This window comes from Lithobates pipiens, unplaced genomic scaffold, assembly GCF_037356315.1.
Source record: "Lithobates pipiens isolate NorthernLeopardFrog02 unplaced genomic scaffold, aLitPip1_a1.2 Scaffold_13, whole genome shotgun sequence".
Lineage (NCBI taxonomy): Eukaryota > Metazoa > Chordata > Amphibia > Anura > Ranidae > Lithobates > Lithobates pipiens.
The window spans coordinates 92,365,914-92,382,297 of NW_027507718.1; the positions used below are offsets into that span (position 1 = coordinate 92,365,914).

Sequence of the window (16,384 nt, forward strand, 5' to 3'; positions counted from 1 at the left end):
TGGTGATGTCAGATGAGTCAGGTTTGGTAATCCGCCAGATGTTATTGAACTTGTTCCTCCTCGCACACATGTTATAACATCACAAACCGATGTAAGGACAGTAGCAGTTTACTTTTCGTACACACCGCATATTAAAGGCGACATCCAGCCACATTCATTTGTTTGAAAACTGGTCTCATTACTGCAGCAGGATGAGAGGCGGAGTGGTGACAGCAGCATTGTGGGGCGGGTAGTTCACAGAGCGATCTATCACCTGCCATTTCTACCTAGCACAGACTACACATCCCATAGATCTGTTCTCCGATCCTACTGCTATTTCTCTCCTTCAGTGGTATTTTAGCGCAGCCAAGCGACCATTTAAGACTAGCAGTAAAATCTTCAGACATGTGCAACGCCTATATGGATAATCTATTGCATTGCACTCGCTTATAGGAAATAAAGAATAGTCTTATTCTTATTCTAAAGAAAAAAAAAAATATTCAGATCACCCTAAAACTCCTGGGATTTTCATTGGCTGTATATATTGGAGATGTGAATGCTGGATGTGGAGCTCGAAGCTGGAGAGGAGAAGTTAGCTGATGAAGGTCTGAGGAGCTGCAATGTGATGATCTGTGGAGTGAGAGGAGAGCCCTTGAAGTGGCTGATCTTTCTTGCCCCGGCCAGGCTGATTTATTTGCTAGAAGCCACACGGGCGTCCAGTGAGAGAGAAGCGCAGAAGTTTTGTAGAGGAGAGAATGAGGTTATTGCTGGGATTGTGTGCGCTCTGCTGGTGATCACACGTCTACAGAGGAAGCTTCCTTCCCTCTCCCAGGACTTCGCTGCTGACTGTACAGCCACAGCTGCTACTTCTCCCCCTCCTTTGACTCTCCTGCCAGGGATGTGCAGGCTGAGTTGGTGGTGCCTGGTGCTAAGCAGGATCTGCCTGCTGATCCCTTGTGCCCTGGTCCTAGCCAGGGTCCCTGGTTCTTCTTCGCACCCTCAGCCCTGTCAGATCCTCAAGAGGATTGGGCACACTGTACGGATCGGGGCTGTCCAGCTCCAGCCCTGGAGGACAAGGGGCATCACCAGTCAATACAGCAGAACTTGGCCTGAAAATGACACCGGGCTGCAGAAGACGGGCACAGTTCGTGATCAAGATGCAGATGAGGTGGAGGGGACGGAGCGCTCCAGCAGGTTAAGGGAAGGAGACAAACATGAACTGCTTGGCCCGACTTTGGAAAGAAAGTCGAGCCCTGGTCCAAGGAGTATTATTGGCTACAGAGGAGGAGATGAATTGTTGTTTCCAAGGGAAGCGCTGCTTTTGGCAGTGGATAACCTTAATCGGATGCCAGGGCTCCTGCCATACAATCTGTCACTGGAAGTGGTGATGGCCATAGAAGCTGGGCTAGGGGACCTGCCCATCTTCCCCTTCTCCTCATCCAGTTCTTCTTGGAGTAGTGATCCCGTATCCTTCCTGCAGAGTGTGTGTCATACTGTAGTGGTCCAAGGAGTCAGTGCTATCATTGCCTTTCCCCAAAATAAAGGGGAGATGCTGGAGTTGGAGTTTGTATCATCCGCTTTACAAATACCTGTTGTTAGCATTGTGAGAAGTGAGTTTACCCGAAAATCAGAGGTAAGCAAATTGTTTGATTTAAATGTTAAATCAGAGGCGCTTTTTAAGTGCGTTTTCTAAAAACTTTGACCTTGGTAATATATTCTAAGGTGTGTCATATGTGCTACAATATTAGTGCTCTCAGCACCACACTGGCTTCTACACGGGGATCCCACCTGTATGTATCCTATGTGCTCCCAGATCAGGGCTTTCAGTACCATGGACCGCTCACTACGTTCTTTATAGGGCTGTCACCTGTATGTGTCCTATGCTCTCCCAGTCAGATCAGGGCTTTCAGCACCATGGACAGCGCACTACGTTCTGTATAGGGCTGTCACCTGTATGTGTCCTATGTGCTCCCAGATCAGGGCTTTCAGCACCATGGACAGCGCACTACCTTCTGTATACTGCTGTCACCTGTATGTGTCCTATGCTCTCCCAGATCAGGGCTTTCAGCACCATGGGCAGCGCACTACCTTCTGTATACTGCTGTCACCTGTATGTGTCCTATGCTCTCCCAGATCAGGGCTTTCAGCACCATGGGCAGCGCACTACCTTCTGTATACTGCTGTCACCTGTATGTGTCCTATGCTCTCCCAGATCAGGGCTTTCGGCGCCATGGACAGCACACTGGTTTCATTAGAGATGGTGTCTGTATGGGTCATATGTGCTCCCAGATCAATAGATTAAGCACCATGGACAGTGCACTAGCTTTTGTATAGGTCTGTCATTTGTATGGGTCCTATGGCTCCCAGTGCAGCTCAGTGCTTCCAGCTTCACTGGTTTTCCTATAGGGATTTCACCTTTATGTGTAATGAACACCCCCAGCCGCTTTCAGCACCACGGACAGCGAATTGGATTTTAACTGGGCATGTCACCTGCCGCTAATTGCACCCTTTCTGCTAGGTGAACACCTTCTCTCTGCTGAATTTCTTGTCTACTCTCTGTGTTGAAAATAAGTCTTTGCTACCCCGCTGTTCTTTATTTTGCAACTTTTATAAAAAAATAAATAAAAAAAGTATACATACTTTAAAAGAGAAATACATATTTGTAAATGTAATCGTAATATACTTTTTTTGTCAGTTTTCTGTATCTGAGATGTCTTGAAAATCACTTTAAGGGCTAATTCACACTTGCAGGTGGGGGAGGCGATTGAGTAACAGATTTACTGCCCCCTTACCACCCCCTTTAACATCCCCCTGATCAACCGTCTTACCATAGCATGCCTGGTGAACACATTGTACAAAAATGCTGTTGCAAAAATTGTGCTCCCTGTCATGTTTAGCAAGCAGTACCACTGACAAATGTGACCCCTTCATGTGCATGGAGTTGTGTCGCAACCACTCTGCAAATATGTGCAGTTCTCACAGTTGTTAGAACAGTAGCGCATGCTTTTTAAAGCTAAAACAGGCAACGAGGTGACATATCACCTCCATGCCACCTGTCAGCCACCCTCTGAAATGTGATGCACTATGGATCGTTTTTCATGGGGTGGCAAGGGCTGCCTCAAATGTCAATGAGCCCTTAATGTGGGAGACATTTCAGCCCACAATTTTTCCACACAATTACATTTTTTTTGCATGTGTGTACAGTTAGCACTACTCAAAATTGTATGTATTGCTTCCAAAAAATACACACTGACCTTTAAGGTGACCATACACTGTACAATCTGATGTGCAATCTCCTGTAGGGGAATACAAGTTACAATTGGACTGTGCAATCTTTGTACAATTAACATTATATTTGCCAAAATGATGTAATATGAGGACCTTGCTAAATTATCTAATCAGTCTGTATAAGGTGATCAGACAGGCCCTGTTGTTGGCAGATCTAACAGAATTTGTGGTGAGCTTAACATCTATCATTCCAGGGGCTTGCTTGATTTAAGACTAAATGACTCAATTGTTAAGGTTTGTCTTCATATTACATAGTTTGGTAAATCAAATAAAATTGTATGATCAGAATGTATAATGTATGGCATTAATCTCACACGCACATCACAATCTGACTATGCATTCTCTTTTAGTTCCACCAACTGTATAATGCAAGGGCCTGCCTTATTGATCAAAAAGCTTAGGTAGATCCTCCTGTTATATAGTTATGGTACAGAAATTGTACAGTCAGATTGTAATGTGTGTGGTGATCCTTAAAGTACATCTCGTGCTATGGGAGTATGAAAGCTAAGATTGCTTTCTGAAAATGTCATTGCTTGGCTGTTTTGCTTTAGTACTGTCTGAGTCTCTGATCCTAAAAGAGCATGCATCTCAGGAAGTTTGCGGAAAAGCTAAAAGTTATCTACATACTTGTCTTGGGGCAGAGACTAGAGTGGTAAATGATTAACTATAACTTTCTGGTAACATTTATATCATTTCATCAATAACTATATTATCGTGAATAAATATCATAAATATTATTATTGTATGGCAAAAATATTTTTGAAAATGATAAGTGATAAAAGCCCACCTCCCATCAAAATTTCCACAAATTGTCTTGGCAAGCAACCTGAACAAAAATCTGTGCATCAAAAAAAAAAAATGTATATGTATTCTGTATATATATATATATATATATATATATATATATATATATATATATATATATATATATTCTGCAGATCCCCTCTTCTCAAAAATATATATCTCAATCCTTACATAAATACTGGCTGGGTAAATCATCTATTATCTTATATTTGTCTTTTTATATTCTCTTTTTTTTGGGGGGGGGGGGGCAGGGGTAGGAGGGAATGCAGCAGAGGAATTGAGACCCCACTTTCCCTAGGAGTAGTGGTTCCAAGCTGTGGTGAGAGAGGTGAGGGTAAATAGATCTCAACACTGCAAACCCTAAAAGAAAGAGCACATCTGCCAATAACTGAACAATTATAACATCTATAATATTGGTAAATTAACACGTGATTTCCCTTTCTCCTGTTTAGAAGTGCTTAAATTGAGGAGCTGAACCCCAGTGCAAGTAGTCCAGTTGCTATTAATCCTTAAGGCTAGGCCACACCTTTCTGTATAGACACACACATGGACACACAAATAATATTCACAAATAATAAAAGTGAGCGGGTTTTACAAATTGAAATTTTCCTTTTTGTGAACTATTTAATAACCAAAGCTTTTCTGTTCTATCAGCCTGCATAGTGATATTTTGTAGAGGAAAGTTTACAAAAAGACTCTGATAAATCCTTGTTCCAAGCACTTGTCCAGAAGGGTTTTATACGATGCTGGAGGAATTGATTTCATCTGGCTGGTGATGGCTAATTAAGTTTTATCTACAGCGTGTGCTTTCAGTCTCCTCAACAAACCAGATGCACAATGCTTAAGGAGAGTGGCTAGAAACAGGTGCCAGTAGCATAAAGCAGGGAATGTATTGTGCTTCCTATCATTTCTGTGTAATGTTCGATCATAAAAGTCACAAATGTAAACAACCCCCTGTCTTTATAGTTCATCATCTCTCTTGTTATGGTACAGTACCATCCTACTCTAATTAATGTGTGTAACAGTTAATTGCTCTTGCCAACTAGTAGGATTTCTAGAATCATTATTTTAAGGCACAGAAGGTGTTTTTGTTATTGATATGCATATATAATATATTATATTGATATGATTGAATATATATATATATATATATATATATATATATATATATATATATATATATATATATATATATATATATATATTTATTTCCTTTAAAAAAAGATTTATATTTATTTAGCAAGTCAACCCTTATGTTTAGAGCCAAATTGATCTTAAGATCAGATGTCTTTTACACATTATTACACAGATTATTAGATGTCTCCCACCACTTCTTACCACTCTCACTCCTTACTCCTTCTCTAGCTTTCCAGGCATTCCCATACATACATCAGCTATTATCAGAAATATTGCTTTTGGTTCACCTGCAGGACCGCGTATGTACTAAACCTGACATTTGAAGACAGCCATTATCTGTTCAGATATCAAATGTCCAGGCATGCAGAATAATGCATTTGTATAAAAAGGCACATTGGTATAATTATGCAGTTCATTTATAAATACTTTTATTGTTCCCTGCACGATGCATTGCCAAATCAATTGCTAAATAGCCTTCTGCATCTAAGATGGAGTGTGTGCTGACCTAATCTGCCTGTTTATGACCAGTTTAAAGGTTAACTGTAGGCTAAATTAGGGCAATCAAGTATATACATAATTCTAACAAGCTGTAAATAAACTTTGATACAAGCCCCTCACTGATCTCTGTAACTGCAGGCACTGTAAAAAATGAATCCTCAAAATTCACAGCAGAAACACTGAAGTCCTTATCTTTCAGCAGCTCGGTTCAATCTGCCCCTCCCTTCCCCTCCCAGAATACTTGCTTTGTTCATTAGAGATGCTGTAAGGGTGGAAGAAGTGTGAACTAAGCTGTTAAAAGGGTGGAAGGGTGGAAGTTGTGAACTAAGACGCGAACAATCTCAGTGCTTCTGTTGAGAACCTTAAAACTGAATTCTAGACATACTGTATATTAAAGACACATATTAACAGGGCCGCTGATAGGGCAGTACAACCAGCCCTGTTGTACCGGGCCTGGCCATCAGGGGGGCCCAAGCAGCTTTTAACTTCTAGCTAAAAAAAAAAGCTAAATAACTATATTAAGCCGCACCCACTTGATTACTAAGGTATATAAGGAATATATATTCATTTCCTGGGCCCCATCAGGTTACCAGAGAGGCCCAGGAGGTGAAAGCAGAAGAGGGACTTTTTTTCCATTTTCAGTGCAGGGATACAATTCAGTGCAGCATGCTGCTCTCAGTATACCTGCACAAACTAAAGTTCTCCCTGCTCACTGTGCCTCTCCAGCGGATGAATATTGCTGTTATACAGCTCCCTTTATTCAGTAAGTGCTGCAGCTTGAGGGACTTATCACTGAGGCGTCTGAGACAGACAGAGCAGCAGGAGTAATCTGGACAAAGGCAGTGGTGCACAGGCTAGCAGTCCCCTGCACATACACACACACTGACAGGTCACACTATTGTAGAATGTGCAGTCCCCAGACTCTGTGTGCTCATGGTTGTTATCATTATGATGATCAGGGCACAGCAGGCGCTGTATGGCTCTGTCAGTGTAACATGGCTGTTGGGTGCTGACTTTCCTGACATATGGCTGTGCTGTGTGTTACAGACTATAACTCAGCACAGCCATAACAAAGTCAGCACCACACAGTCATGTTACACTGACAGAGCCATACAGCACCTGCTGTGCTCTGATCATCATAAGGGTAATGACCATGAGCACATAGTGAGATGCTACTTTTACACATGTGATGGGGGAAGGGACAGTAAAAACACACAGCCAAGCTGCATTTTTACCACCCCCAAACCACTCCCCTTTCATAACCTTTCACCCAAGCTTTGCAATTAGGTCCTTTTTCATGCAGACCTGATTGAAAGCTCCATGTAGGTTTACAGGTATGAACTGACTTGTGTGCATTTAGATCCACCTTCCTCCGTGTCCATTCAGGTAGGAAAAAAAAATTGGAAAAGAATATCCTTTTCTATTTTTCCAGACCTAAATGTGACAGATCAGAGGTAGCCTGATGTAAATGGACACAAGTCGGTGGTGTATGAAGACACAAACTGAATGGGCACAGATATCCAAACACTGACATCTCTCCCATTCAGATGCAGTTATGATTGGTGGGGCGCTGTAAATGTTACATGTTCCAGCTCCTGCCTCCAGACACCCCCCCACCACACCCTGACAGCGTGGAGGCAGGGGCGGAATGAGGAGCAGGGTTGTGGGCGGAGCCATGATGGGTTGTGGGTGGGGTCAATGGGGCCCCGTCTGGTAGGCTGTATGGGGCCCCATGATTTCTAACAGCGGCCCTTCATAGTAATGTAACAAATTATATAATAATTGTCTGAGTGACTTTTTAAACGCAAGTAGTGTAAGTATTTGAATTTGACTTATTAGCTTTTTGCCATCGCTGTACAGCTGAGCACAGAGAGAGGCAATTAAAAGAGCCAATTAGTTGTGGTGTTGTGTAAAAAGAATGCTGATAGGAGGAGAGATCAGAAGGACAGGGAGATCAGCTCATCAATGTGGTGCTTCTCCCTAAACTGTCAGTCACAGAGTGGGGAATACCTGAAACTGAGACTGCAGCAGAGAAAGAGCAGGTCCTCTCCACTGCCAGAAAGGACTACACTGTGCAGCAGAGTTACAGTATGTAGATCTCCTCCCCTCCCCAAATCCATACCAGACCATATCCTTGGTGAGCGTTTGGATTTTGAGAGGGAAACCTACAAAAAAAATGCAGTGATCTACAAAGTCCATAACATACCATGCTACATGTGACATGTTAGTATGCATTTAAAGGGACTGCTTGCAAAAAGAAAACAAGAAAAAAACGAAAGAGTCAAGTATGGAAATGTAGGGCTCTTTCACACAAGCAGATTCTGCCTGCAGATTCACCTGCTCAGCGGAGGATGTGTCCTCTGATCCCCGCTAAGCAGGCGGATAACCATCTGACTTATGGGGGGTCAGATTTAAACAGACCATCCGACCATCCGTTTAAATCTGACTGTCATCCAATTCACAAGAGAGATGGTGAACGTATCCCCCATCTATCTATTTTTAGTGGATCAGATCTGATGTTGGGGAGTGTAAACAAACACATGTCCATTTACATCCACTGTTCCACAGAGGGCAATAGATCAGATCCGTCTAAAATGCTGACAGGCGGACCCGATCCATCTTCCCGTGTAAAAGAAGCCTTAGAAGGACCTCAGTAAATTAATTATTGCTTGTATTTTGCATGAAGTCCCCCTGATATCACAACCTAATTTAGTGTATGAGTCTAGTATGTATTTTAAGGTAGACTGGTATTCAGAGAATGTTGCCTATTCCAGGAAAAGTGCAAGTTCACATTAACCACTTCACTACCACTGTGCATTTGTCACTGCAGGAAATAATGCTGGGCAGCCAGTGCACCCTGTTCAAGTCTGAGGGTAATGCCTGTGATCTGAATTGTCAATGAACTGTTTACATTGGAAAACTTGCCCTTTCCTCTCACAATTCCTCTCACAGTGGAGAAAGGAGAAACGAATAAATGAATGAATAATAATATAGTTAGAATAATTATTTAGTTACGGAGATCATGGAACATCAGATTTGTGGAGAGGGGTTTTGATTATGGAATTGTTTTTAACCCTTTACCTCCTCCTCCCTTGTACATCTGACATTCATCTTGTCTCAGTGTTTCCTGTATCTTAAAGGAGTTGTAAAGGCAGAAGTTTTTTTTTATCTTAATGCATTCTATGCATTAAGATAAAAAGCCTTCTGTGTGTAGCCCTCAGCACTCCCTAATACTTTCCTGATGCCCCTCTCTCTCCAGCGATGTCCATGAGTGTTTTAGCTGTCCGGGACTCGCCTCCTGATTGGCTGAGACACAGCAGCGGTGCCATTGTCTCCCATGGCTGTCAATCAAAATCAGTCAACCAATCAGGAAAGAGAGGGGGGCCCGGCTGTAGCTCTGTGTCTGAATGGACACAGGGAGCTGTGACATGGCCTGGGTGCCCCCATAGCAAGCTGATTGCTGTGGGCACTATATAGGAGGGAGGGGGAAGGAGCACCAAAGAGAGACCAGATAACATTAGGATCCAGGCTGTTCTGTGCAAAACCACTTCACAGGGCAGGTAAGTATAACATGTTTGTTTTTGTTTTATTTTTAAACTAGACTTTACAATCACTTTGACTCTTCATCTCCTTTCTACTTTACATTAACCCCCACCCCAAATCTATTCTCCCACTTTATCCTATACATTAACCCCTTTATATCTTCCTCTGTGACCTATATACTCTGTATCTAGTGCACCATTACCACGCTCAATACCACGCACATAAAGTTTAACCTCCTCAATACCAGCATGTTTTTCAAAAATATAGCAGAAAATGAGATCACCCCGTGGTATCTACTTTCCAAAAAGGGTCTTTAGAAGGCTTGAATTCTGCCGTGTTGTTTTTATTTGATGCTTTATAACAGAAAATAAATGAAAATGTTTTTTATTCTCCATTTTTGGTTATTTTCTCTTTATATAGCACAACGTAAAAAAAAAAAAACGTAGTGGTTATAAAATACAACCACAAGAGCTCTATGTGGCTGAAGAAAATTACATTAATTTGGGTACAGTGTTGCATGAACAAGTCAGTTAAACTATCACAGCACTGATAACTCAAAATGGCATGGAAATTAAGGGGTATTTCACAAAAAGGTTAACGTGTATGTAAAGAGATTTCTTTTACACTGTTATACAAGCTATACACTCACTATTTTACATTGTAGCAAAGTGTAATTTATTCAGTGTTGTCACATGAAAAGATATAATAAAATTACAAAAATGTGAGGTGTGTACTCACTTTTGTGAGATACTGTATATAAGCCTTAGTATATTATTATTTCACTTAAAGTGTAATTTCTCTGAAAACTAATTTTACATTTTTGGTTGGATATTGAAAACGTGATATATAAACAATTACATTAAACAAGTTATTTTTATTTTTTTATATTTCCTGGTAAATTCAAATATGAGACCCCCATTAGATTTTAAAACTCTGCTTTGTTTGTATACAACATGTTTCCACTCTCTGCAGCATGGAAATTTCAACCCAAAATCTAAAAATGAAAGTGATATTTCATCATAATGACTGTGACAGGTGAGTGAACCTGTCTGAGAGCTTAAAAGCATAGTTTACCTTCACCAAAGTTTATTAATACCCTTGCTATAAGTGTGGGTCATTTACATACTTCCTGAAGCCTGATTGAAAAACTCACAGGAATTGCATCATCCCATTCTGCCTGGTTGATTGGGTATTGCGCATAAAAATATAAAAGGATAAAGCAGCCAACATAAAAAACCTGCAATACCATACTTAATAAGCACAAATTAAATACCAACATCTATTCTGTAACACATGCATCATCATTAAAACCATGTTGAAAATAAAATGATAAAAAAATATATAATGTGCAAATCACCCATACATTGACCAATCTTGTGAATAATAAAATATAATAGTCCCATTCCATAGGTGAATTTCCAATTTCCATAGATCCAAGTGAACTTCATACTTCTTAACCTCCCTGGTGGTATGATTAGTTCTGATTTTAGGTGCTGAAAGCAGTACAATTATTTTGCATGGAAATTTGGCGTTTTATATTGTAGGCCTGCAATTCTTAGGAATAACTCTCTTAAATCTGTTCAAACCAGAGTCTAGTAGACATCCCGGGTATGATAAAGTTTATCATTTAATAAATAATGATAATAAATAATAATAAAAATTATTCAATAATGTAATCAAATCTAAAAACACTGAAATTTGCTCATTTGCAGAATTGTCGCTGTCATTAGATTTAGTGTTTGAGTGTTTGATGACGAAGTGATTATAATTTATTATCACTGTTTTCTAGTTGGTCTAAAATCACTTTTGACATAAAGGGACAGTTTTTGGTTGCTATGGGCAATCTCCAAATTCCAGGTAGAAAAAACTGTATTTATAATATAAAAGTGCATGCAGGGCACTGGACAGACCACTAGGGACAAAGGGGGTGTGTAATTTTTTTATACAGTACTGTAATCTGTAAGATTACAGTACTGTGTGTGTTTTGTGAATTTTTACTTTTTTGAATTTGGCACCGATCTCCGCTCCCGTGCCCCGTAACGTCGCAGGGAACAGAGCTCGGTGGCACTTGTCACTGTGTGAATCCAGTGGAGAACAGCTCGATCACACAGCGCGGAGGACATCGCTGGATACAGGGGACAAGGTAAGTAAGTCTCCCTGTATCCAGCGATGCGATCCCGAGTCGGGCTCGGGGTTACTGCTTATGGTACTGAAATCCCAGCCCGAGCCAGACTCGGGATCACTGCCAGGGAGGTTAAAATCACGCCAACTTGTGAATGCCAACCCCTTTATTTATGAGAAAAGTCATGTATCAAGCCTGTTACCGGATTGCAGAAATGGTCTGAGAGTTTGCATTTTATTTTTAATACAATTGAACTATGGGACCTTTTCACTAAGTCACTTAATATTTCACAGGTATGGCATTTGGGACTGTTATTCAGCACTTACTTTTATTTGCATTATTGTATTATTTGCTGTTTCATATTTGCTTTTATTTTTGTAGTGTGGAGCTATTTGGCAGATCAAGATTGCTTATAGATTCAAATTAAACTGTGTATGGGACTTTTATTTGAGTGACATTTAGAACTTTATTTAGGGCTTATTTATTATTATTATTATTATTATTATCATTATTATTATTATTCATTATTGTGTTTTGTTTTATATCTATTGTCATGTTTGTAGTGTCATGTTTGTATTTCAGCAAGTCCATAAAAACATGTCCAAAAACACAGAGGTTAACAGCATTACCTTCTAACGAGTTTCATGCTCCCTTAGACTCCTTTCACACTGATAGCTCTCCGCATTAGCTGTAAAGCGCCGCTAGTTTTATTACTGTTGTTTTAGCGGCACTATTTGGCCGCTAGCAGGGTACTTTCAACCCCCGCTAGTGGCTGAAGAAAGGGTTAAATGTGCCCGAAAAGCTCCACTGCCGAAGCACCTGCGATGGGCAGGGGTGGTGCAGGAGTGGTATATACACCACTCCTACACTGCACCAAAGATGATGCTTGCAGGACTTTTTCTAAAGTCCTGCAAGCGCACCAGTCCAGTGTGAAAGCGCTCGAGCTTTCACACTGGAGCTGCAGGGGAGGCATTTTACAGGTGCTTTACAGTGGCTATTTTTAGCTCTTTAGTGTCTAAAAAAGGACTCCAGTGTGAAAGGGATCTTAGCACTTAGTCATAGCTATGCTAAAGCTGGTGAAGCTGCTAATGCTGTCCCCCTCTATTTGTGTTTGTGGACTTGTTTTTATGGACTTTCTGAAATAAAGTTGATTTTACTGGACGTGCAGCCAACCAGAATTATTTTTTGCTTATTGGAATCTGTGATGGACAGGGCCAGCATCAGGTCTGTGTGTTAGTGGAGGTGGAAATGGGAGACTGACCTAAACCAGTGTTCACACACATCAGTGCTTTACTTTTATCTGATTGATTGATTTTTATATGTATAGTGATTGCACATACGGGTGGTAGCAGCTCCACTTACCTCTCTATGGTGTGATATATATATATAATATAAATATATCTGTCGTTTGTGATATTTAATAGCATGGTGATTTTTTTTTTTTATATTTAAGTGAACATGTTGAAACTTTCACTGACAAAGCACAGGTTCAGTTTAAGTGCAAAAATATCACAGACCTAATTGCCTGATATGTAATAAACCTTTATGCGTTTAGCTGAAATTACCAGTTTTGGACCAGTTTAAGGTAATTGTGATCATTGATGCTTGCGTTGTGTGTATATTTTTGTAAATAACATTGTGCTTTCTATTCTGACCAAATTTGTGGATAGTTTAGGTGCTATTAATATTATTTAGAATAGAGGTGCATGTTTTTTTTGTCAATGACCTATTTTTGGAAACCCTGTTGTCAGTTTAATTTGTTCTGAGATACTAATAACAGTTAGTTTCTAATAAGTATCCTATATTTAATTCTGTTAAGGAGCCCTGAACATCATAGATATATAGGAGTTTTCCCCTTTTAATGGACATATTTAAAATATACATTTTTAGATATAAAGCAGTGCAAAAAACTGTCAATGTGAAAAATTCAGTACCTTTAAGGCAGCTAATCAAATACCACATTACTGCAGTCAGTGAAAGAGTGTTACTGCCCTTTGTACATTGATGTTTTGTTTACTGAAACTAAGCTCAACAAAGCTAATAGGCTTTATGCTGCATATTTCTCCTTGCATATAACAGTTCAATGCATTTTAACTATGGCTTTTATGTTTCAAAGTACAAGGTCTTCTGAACTTCAATGCACAAAGCTTACACTAACACATGAATGAAGATCATTCTTGTCATTTCCACTGCATGGTTCCTTTGCAGCAGCCCCTGACAGCTGTACTGGACCTACGCTTCTGAATACAAATGAAATCCTAGACAAAATATAACTTGGGCAGATCTCTGGGAAAGCAGCTTAACCGATTCCCGACTATGTCACACAGATATACTGTGGCACAATGGCTCTCCTGGGCGAAATCCCGTATGGGTATATCCTATTGTTTTTTGGCCACCAGAGGGAGCATGCACATGCCCGCTGCACTGCGGGGAACCCAATGCGCATGCCCGGTGAGCAAGATCGCCACCGGCCATACACAATCATGCGCACAAGCGCCAGTAAGGGGATTTCTGTGTGTAAGCACAGAAATCCCTGTACTGTCAGAGGAGAGGAGCCATATCATTTGTTCCTACTAAGTAGGGACGTCCTCTTCTAATCAATCCTATCTCCATACAGTTAGAACACAGTGAAGGAATGCACAATTCACCCCTTGATTGCCCCCTAGTGTTAACCCCTTTCACTGCCAGTGACATTTACACAGTAATCAGTGCACTTTTATAGCACTGTTCGCTGTATAAATGCCAGTGGTCCCAAAAAAGTGTCAAAAGTCTCTGATCTGTCCATCGCAATGTCACAGTACTGCTAAAAAATTCAGATGACTGCCATTACTAATACAAAAAAAATGCCATAAAAATGCCATAACTGTTTCCCATAGTTTGCAGACGCTATAACTTTTGTGCAAACCAATCAATATACGCTTATTGAGATTTTCTTCTTACCAAAAATATGTAGAAGAATATATATTGGCCTAATCTGATGAAGAAATTTGTTTTTTTTTTAATTTTGGGGGTATTTATTATAGCAAAAAGTAAAAAAAAAATTTTTTCAAAATTGTCTCTCTTTTTTTGTTGATAGTGCAAAAAATAAAAACCACAGTGATGATTAAATACCACCAAAAGAAAGCTGAATTTGTGGGAAAAGCAATAAAAACCTGACAAGCGTTCTAATCCCTCTCCACTCCATCCAAAAAAATAAAGAACTGGTACCTTGCGCTATATAATCCTTGCTGTGTCTGAAAAAGGAAATTGTAAATCATCTTTGGAATTATACATATATTTTTGTCTCTGGAACCCTCATATGCATAATTATCAATGCAGTTCGCTGTTCAGCTTGAACAGACTAACTTGCATGTTTCTTATATCACATATTGTTCTACAAAATACACTGGGGTTTATTTACTAAAAGCAAATCCACTTTGCACTACAAGTGCACTGAAAGTGTAGATCTGAGGGGACGCTCTGAAATGAGTGGAAGCTCTGCTGATTTTATCATCCAATCATGTGCAAGCTAAAATGCTGTGTTAGATTTTCTTTGCATGTCCCCCTCAGATCTACAGCGAATGCACTTCTAAGCGCACTTGCAGTGCAAAGTGGATTTGCCTTTAGTAAATAAAGCCCTGCAATTTGTTGGAGCACCAGAATCCCTGCAATCTTCAGCCATATCAGAATATTACACCCGTCACATTCCTGAAGCCCTAGGTCTGCCCGGATCATGCACGGTCCAATGGGCACACCACATGAGGGTGTACTCATCCGAATGCACTCCCCCATGTACAATTATTGCCAATTACCTGAATTATGCTGATAAAGCAGCTATATTACAGAAATAACGACAAGTCAGATCCCTGAAAATTGACGGAATTAAAATTCTGATCTTCGCCGATGCCTCCAAGAAAAGAAAAGCTTTCCAGCTCATCTGCACAGCGCTTCACCAACAACAGATAAAATTCACATTGACATTCCCAGCTACACTTCATCTCAAAGCACCTAATGGGGACCAGATCACCTTCCGCAGGACGCAGGAAAGGTCTATATAAGGGGTCGAGTTATTTCATATGCCATGTCCTATAAAAAATACCCTATCCAGTTATATGACAGCAAGCTCCAGCCTTAAGCTGGCTCAACAAGCCCTCTCTGCCCATGCCTCTTTGAAAATAGGGATGAATGGTGCAAAGCCAAAAACTAGTTAGATACATGGGCACATATCTTAGAACTGACCAAACGAGCTCATGCCAACTCAAACTTATACAAATTTGGTAACAAATCAGGTAGACTTCTGGCTAGATTGTGCAAAGGCCCATACAGTCCCACTCATATCACAAATAGGACTCATCTGGCACTATCAAAAAAACACCACAGGAGGGCAATACAGTCATGCAGACATTCTATTCTTCCCTTTATGCTCCAGACCCTATAAACCACAGTATTGCCCAAAACTTCCTTGACAAGCTTGACTTCCCAGTTAGATACACTAAATGCGCCTATATCCAACTCAGAACTTTCTACCACCATCCGTTAACATGCCTGTCGACTCTCAGGGGATTTATATAAGACTCTTCAGGAGAGCCGTTGAACCCGTCCTCCTCAATGTCTACAATGGCATCTGGAAAGGAGGGTGGCACCTACCCTCTGAAAACAAAGCCATCATAAAAGTAATTTCACTAATTTCAAAAAAGGGAAAAACCCTCTAGACCCGGGTTCATACAGGCCAATTTCACTTTTAAATTTGGATGTCAAGATCCTCTCAAAAATAGTTGCCACCAGACTTGCCAATATCATCCCCTCCTTAACCACTTCAGCCCCGCACCATTTTGCTGGCTTAAGACCAGACCACTTTTTGAGATTCTGCACTGCGTCGCTTTAACTGACAATTGCGCGGGCGTGCGACATGGCTTCCAAACAAAACTGACGTGCTTTTTTTCCCACAAATAGAGCTTTCTTTTGGTGGTATTTGATAACCCCTGCGGTTTTAATTTTTTTGTTATAATAAATATCCCCCAAAAATATATAAAA

General features: G+C 40.5%; 1 protein-coding gene across 1 annotated transcript in view; it reads left to right on the plus strand.

Moving 5' to 3' along the window:
* The first annotated feature begins 273 nt into the window (after positions 1-273).
* GRIN3A (glutamate ionotropic receptor NMDA type subunit 3A) overlaps positions 274-16,384 on the plus strand; it is a 599,512-nt gene continuing 583,401 nt past the window's right edge. Inside the window, exon 1 of the mRNA XM_077475268.1 lies at positions 274-1,612. Within this exon, the coding sequence (XP_077331394.1) occupies positions 536-1,612 (1,077 nt within the window). The 5' untranslated portion in view covers positions 274-535. The remainder of the gene's footprint in view (positions 1,613-16,384) is intronic.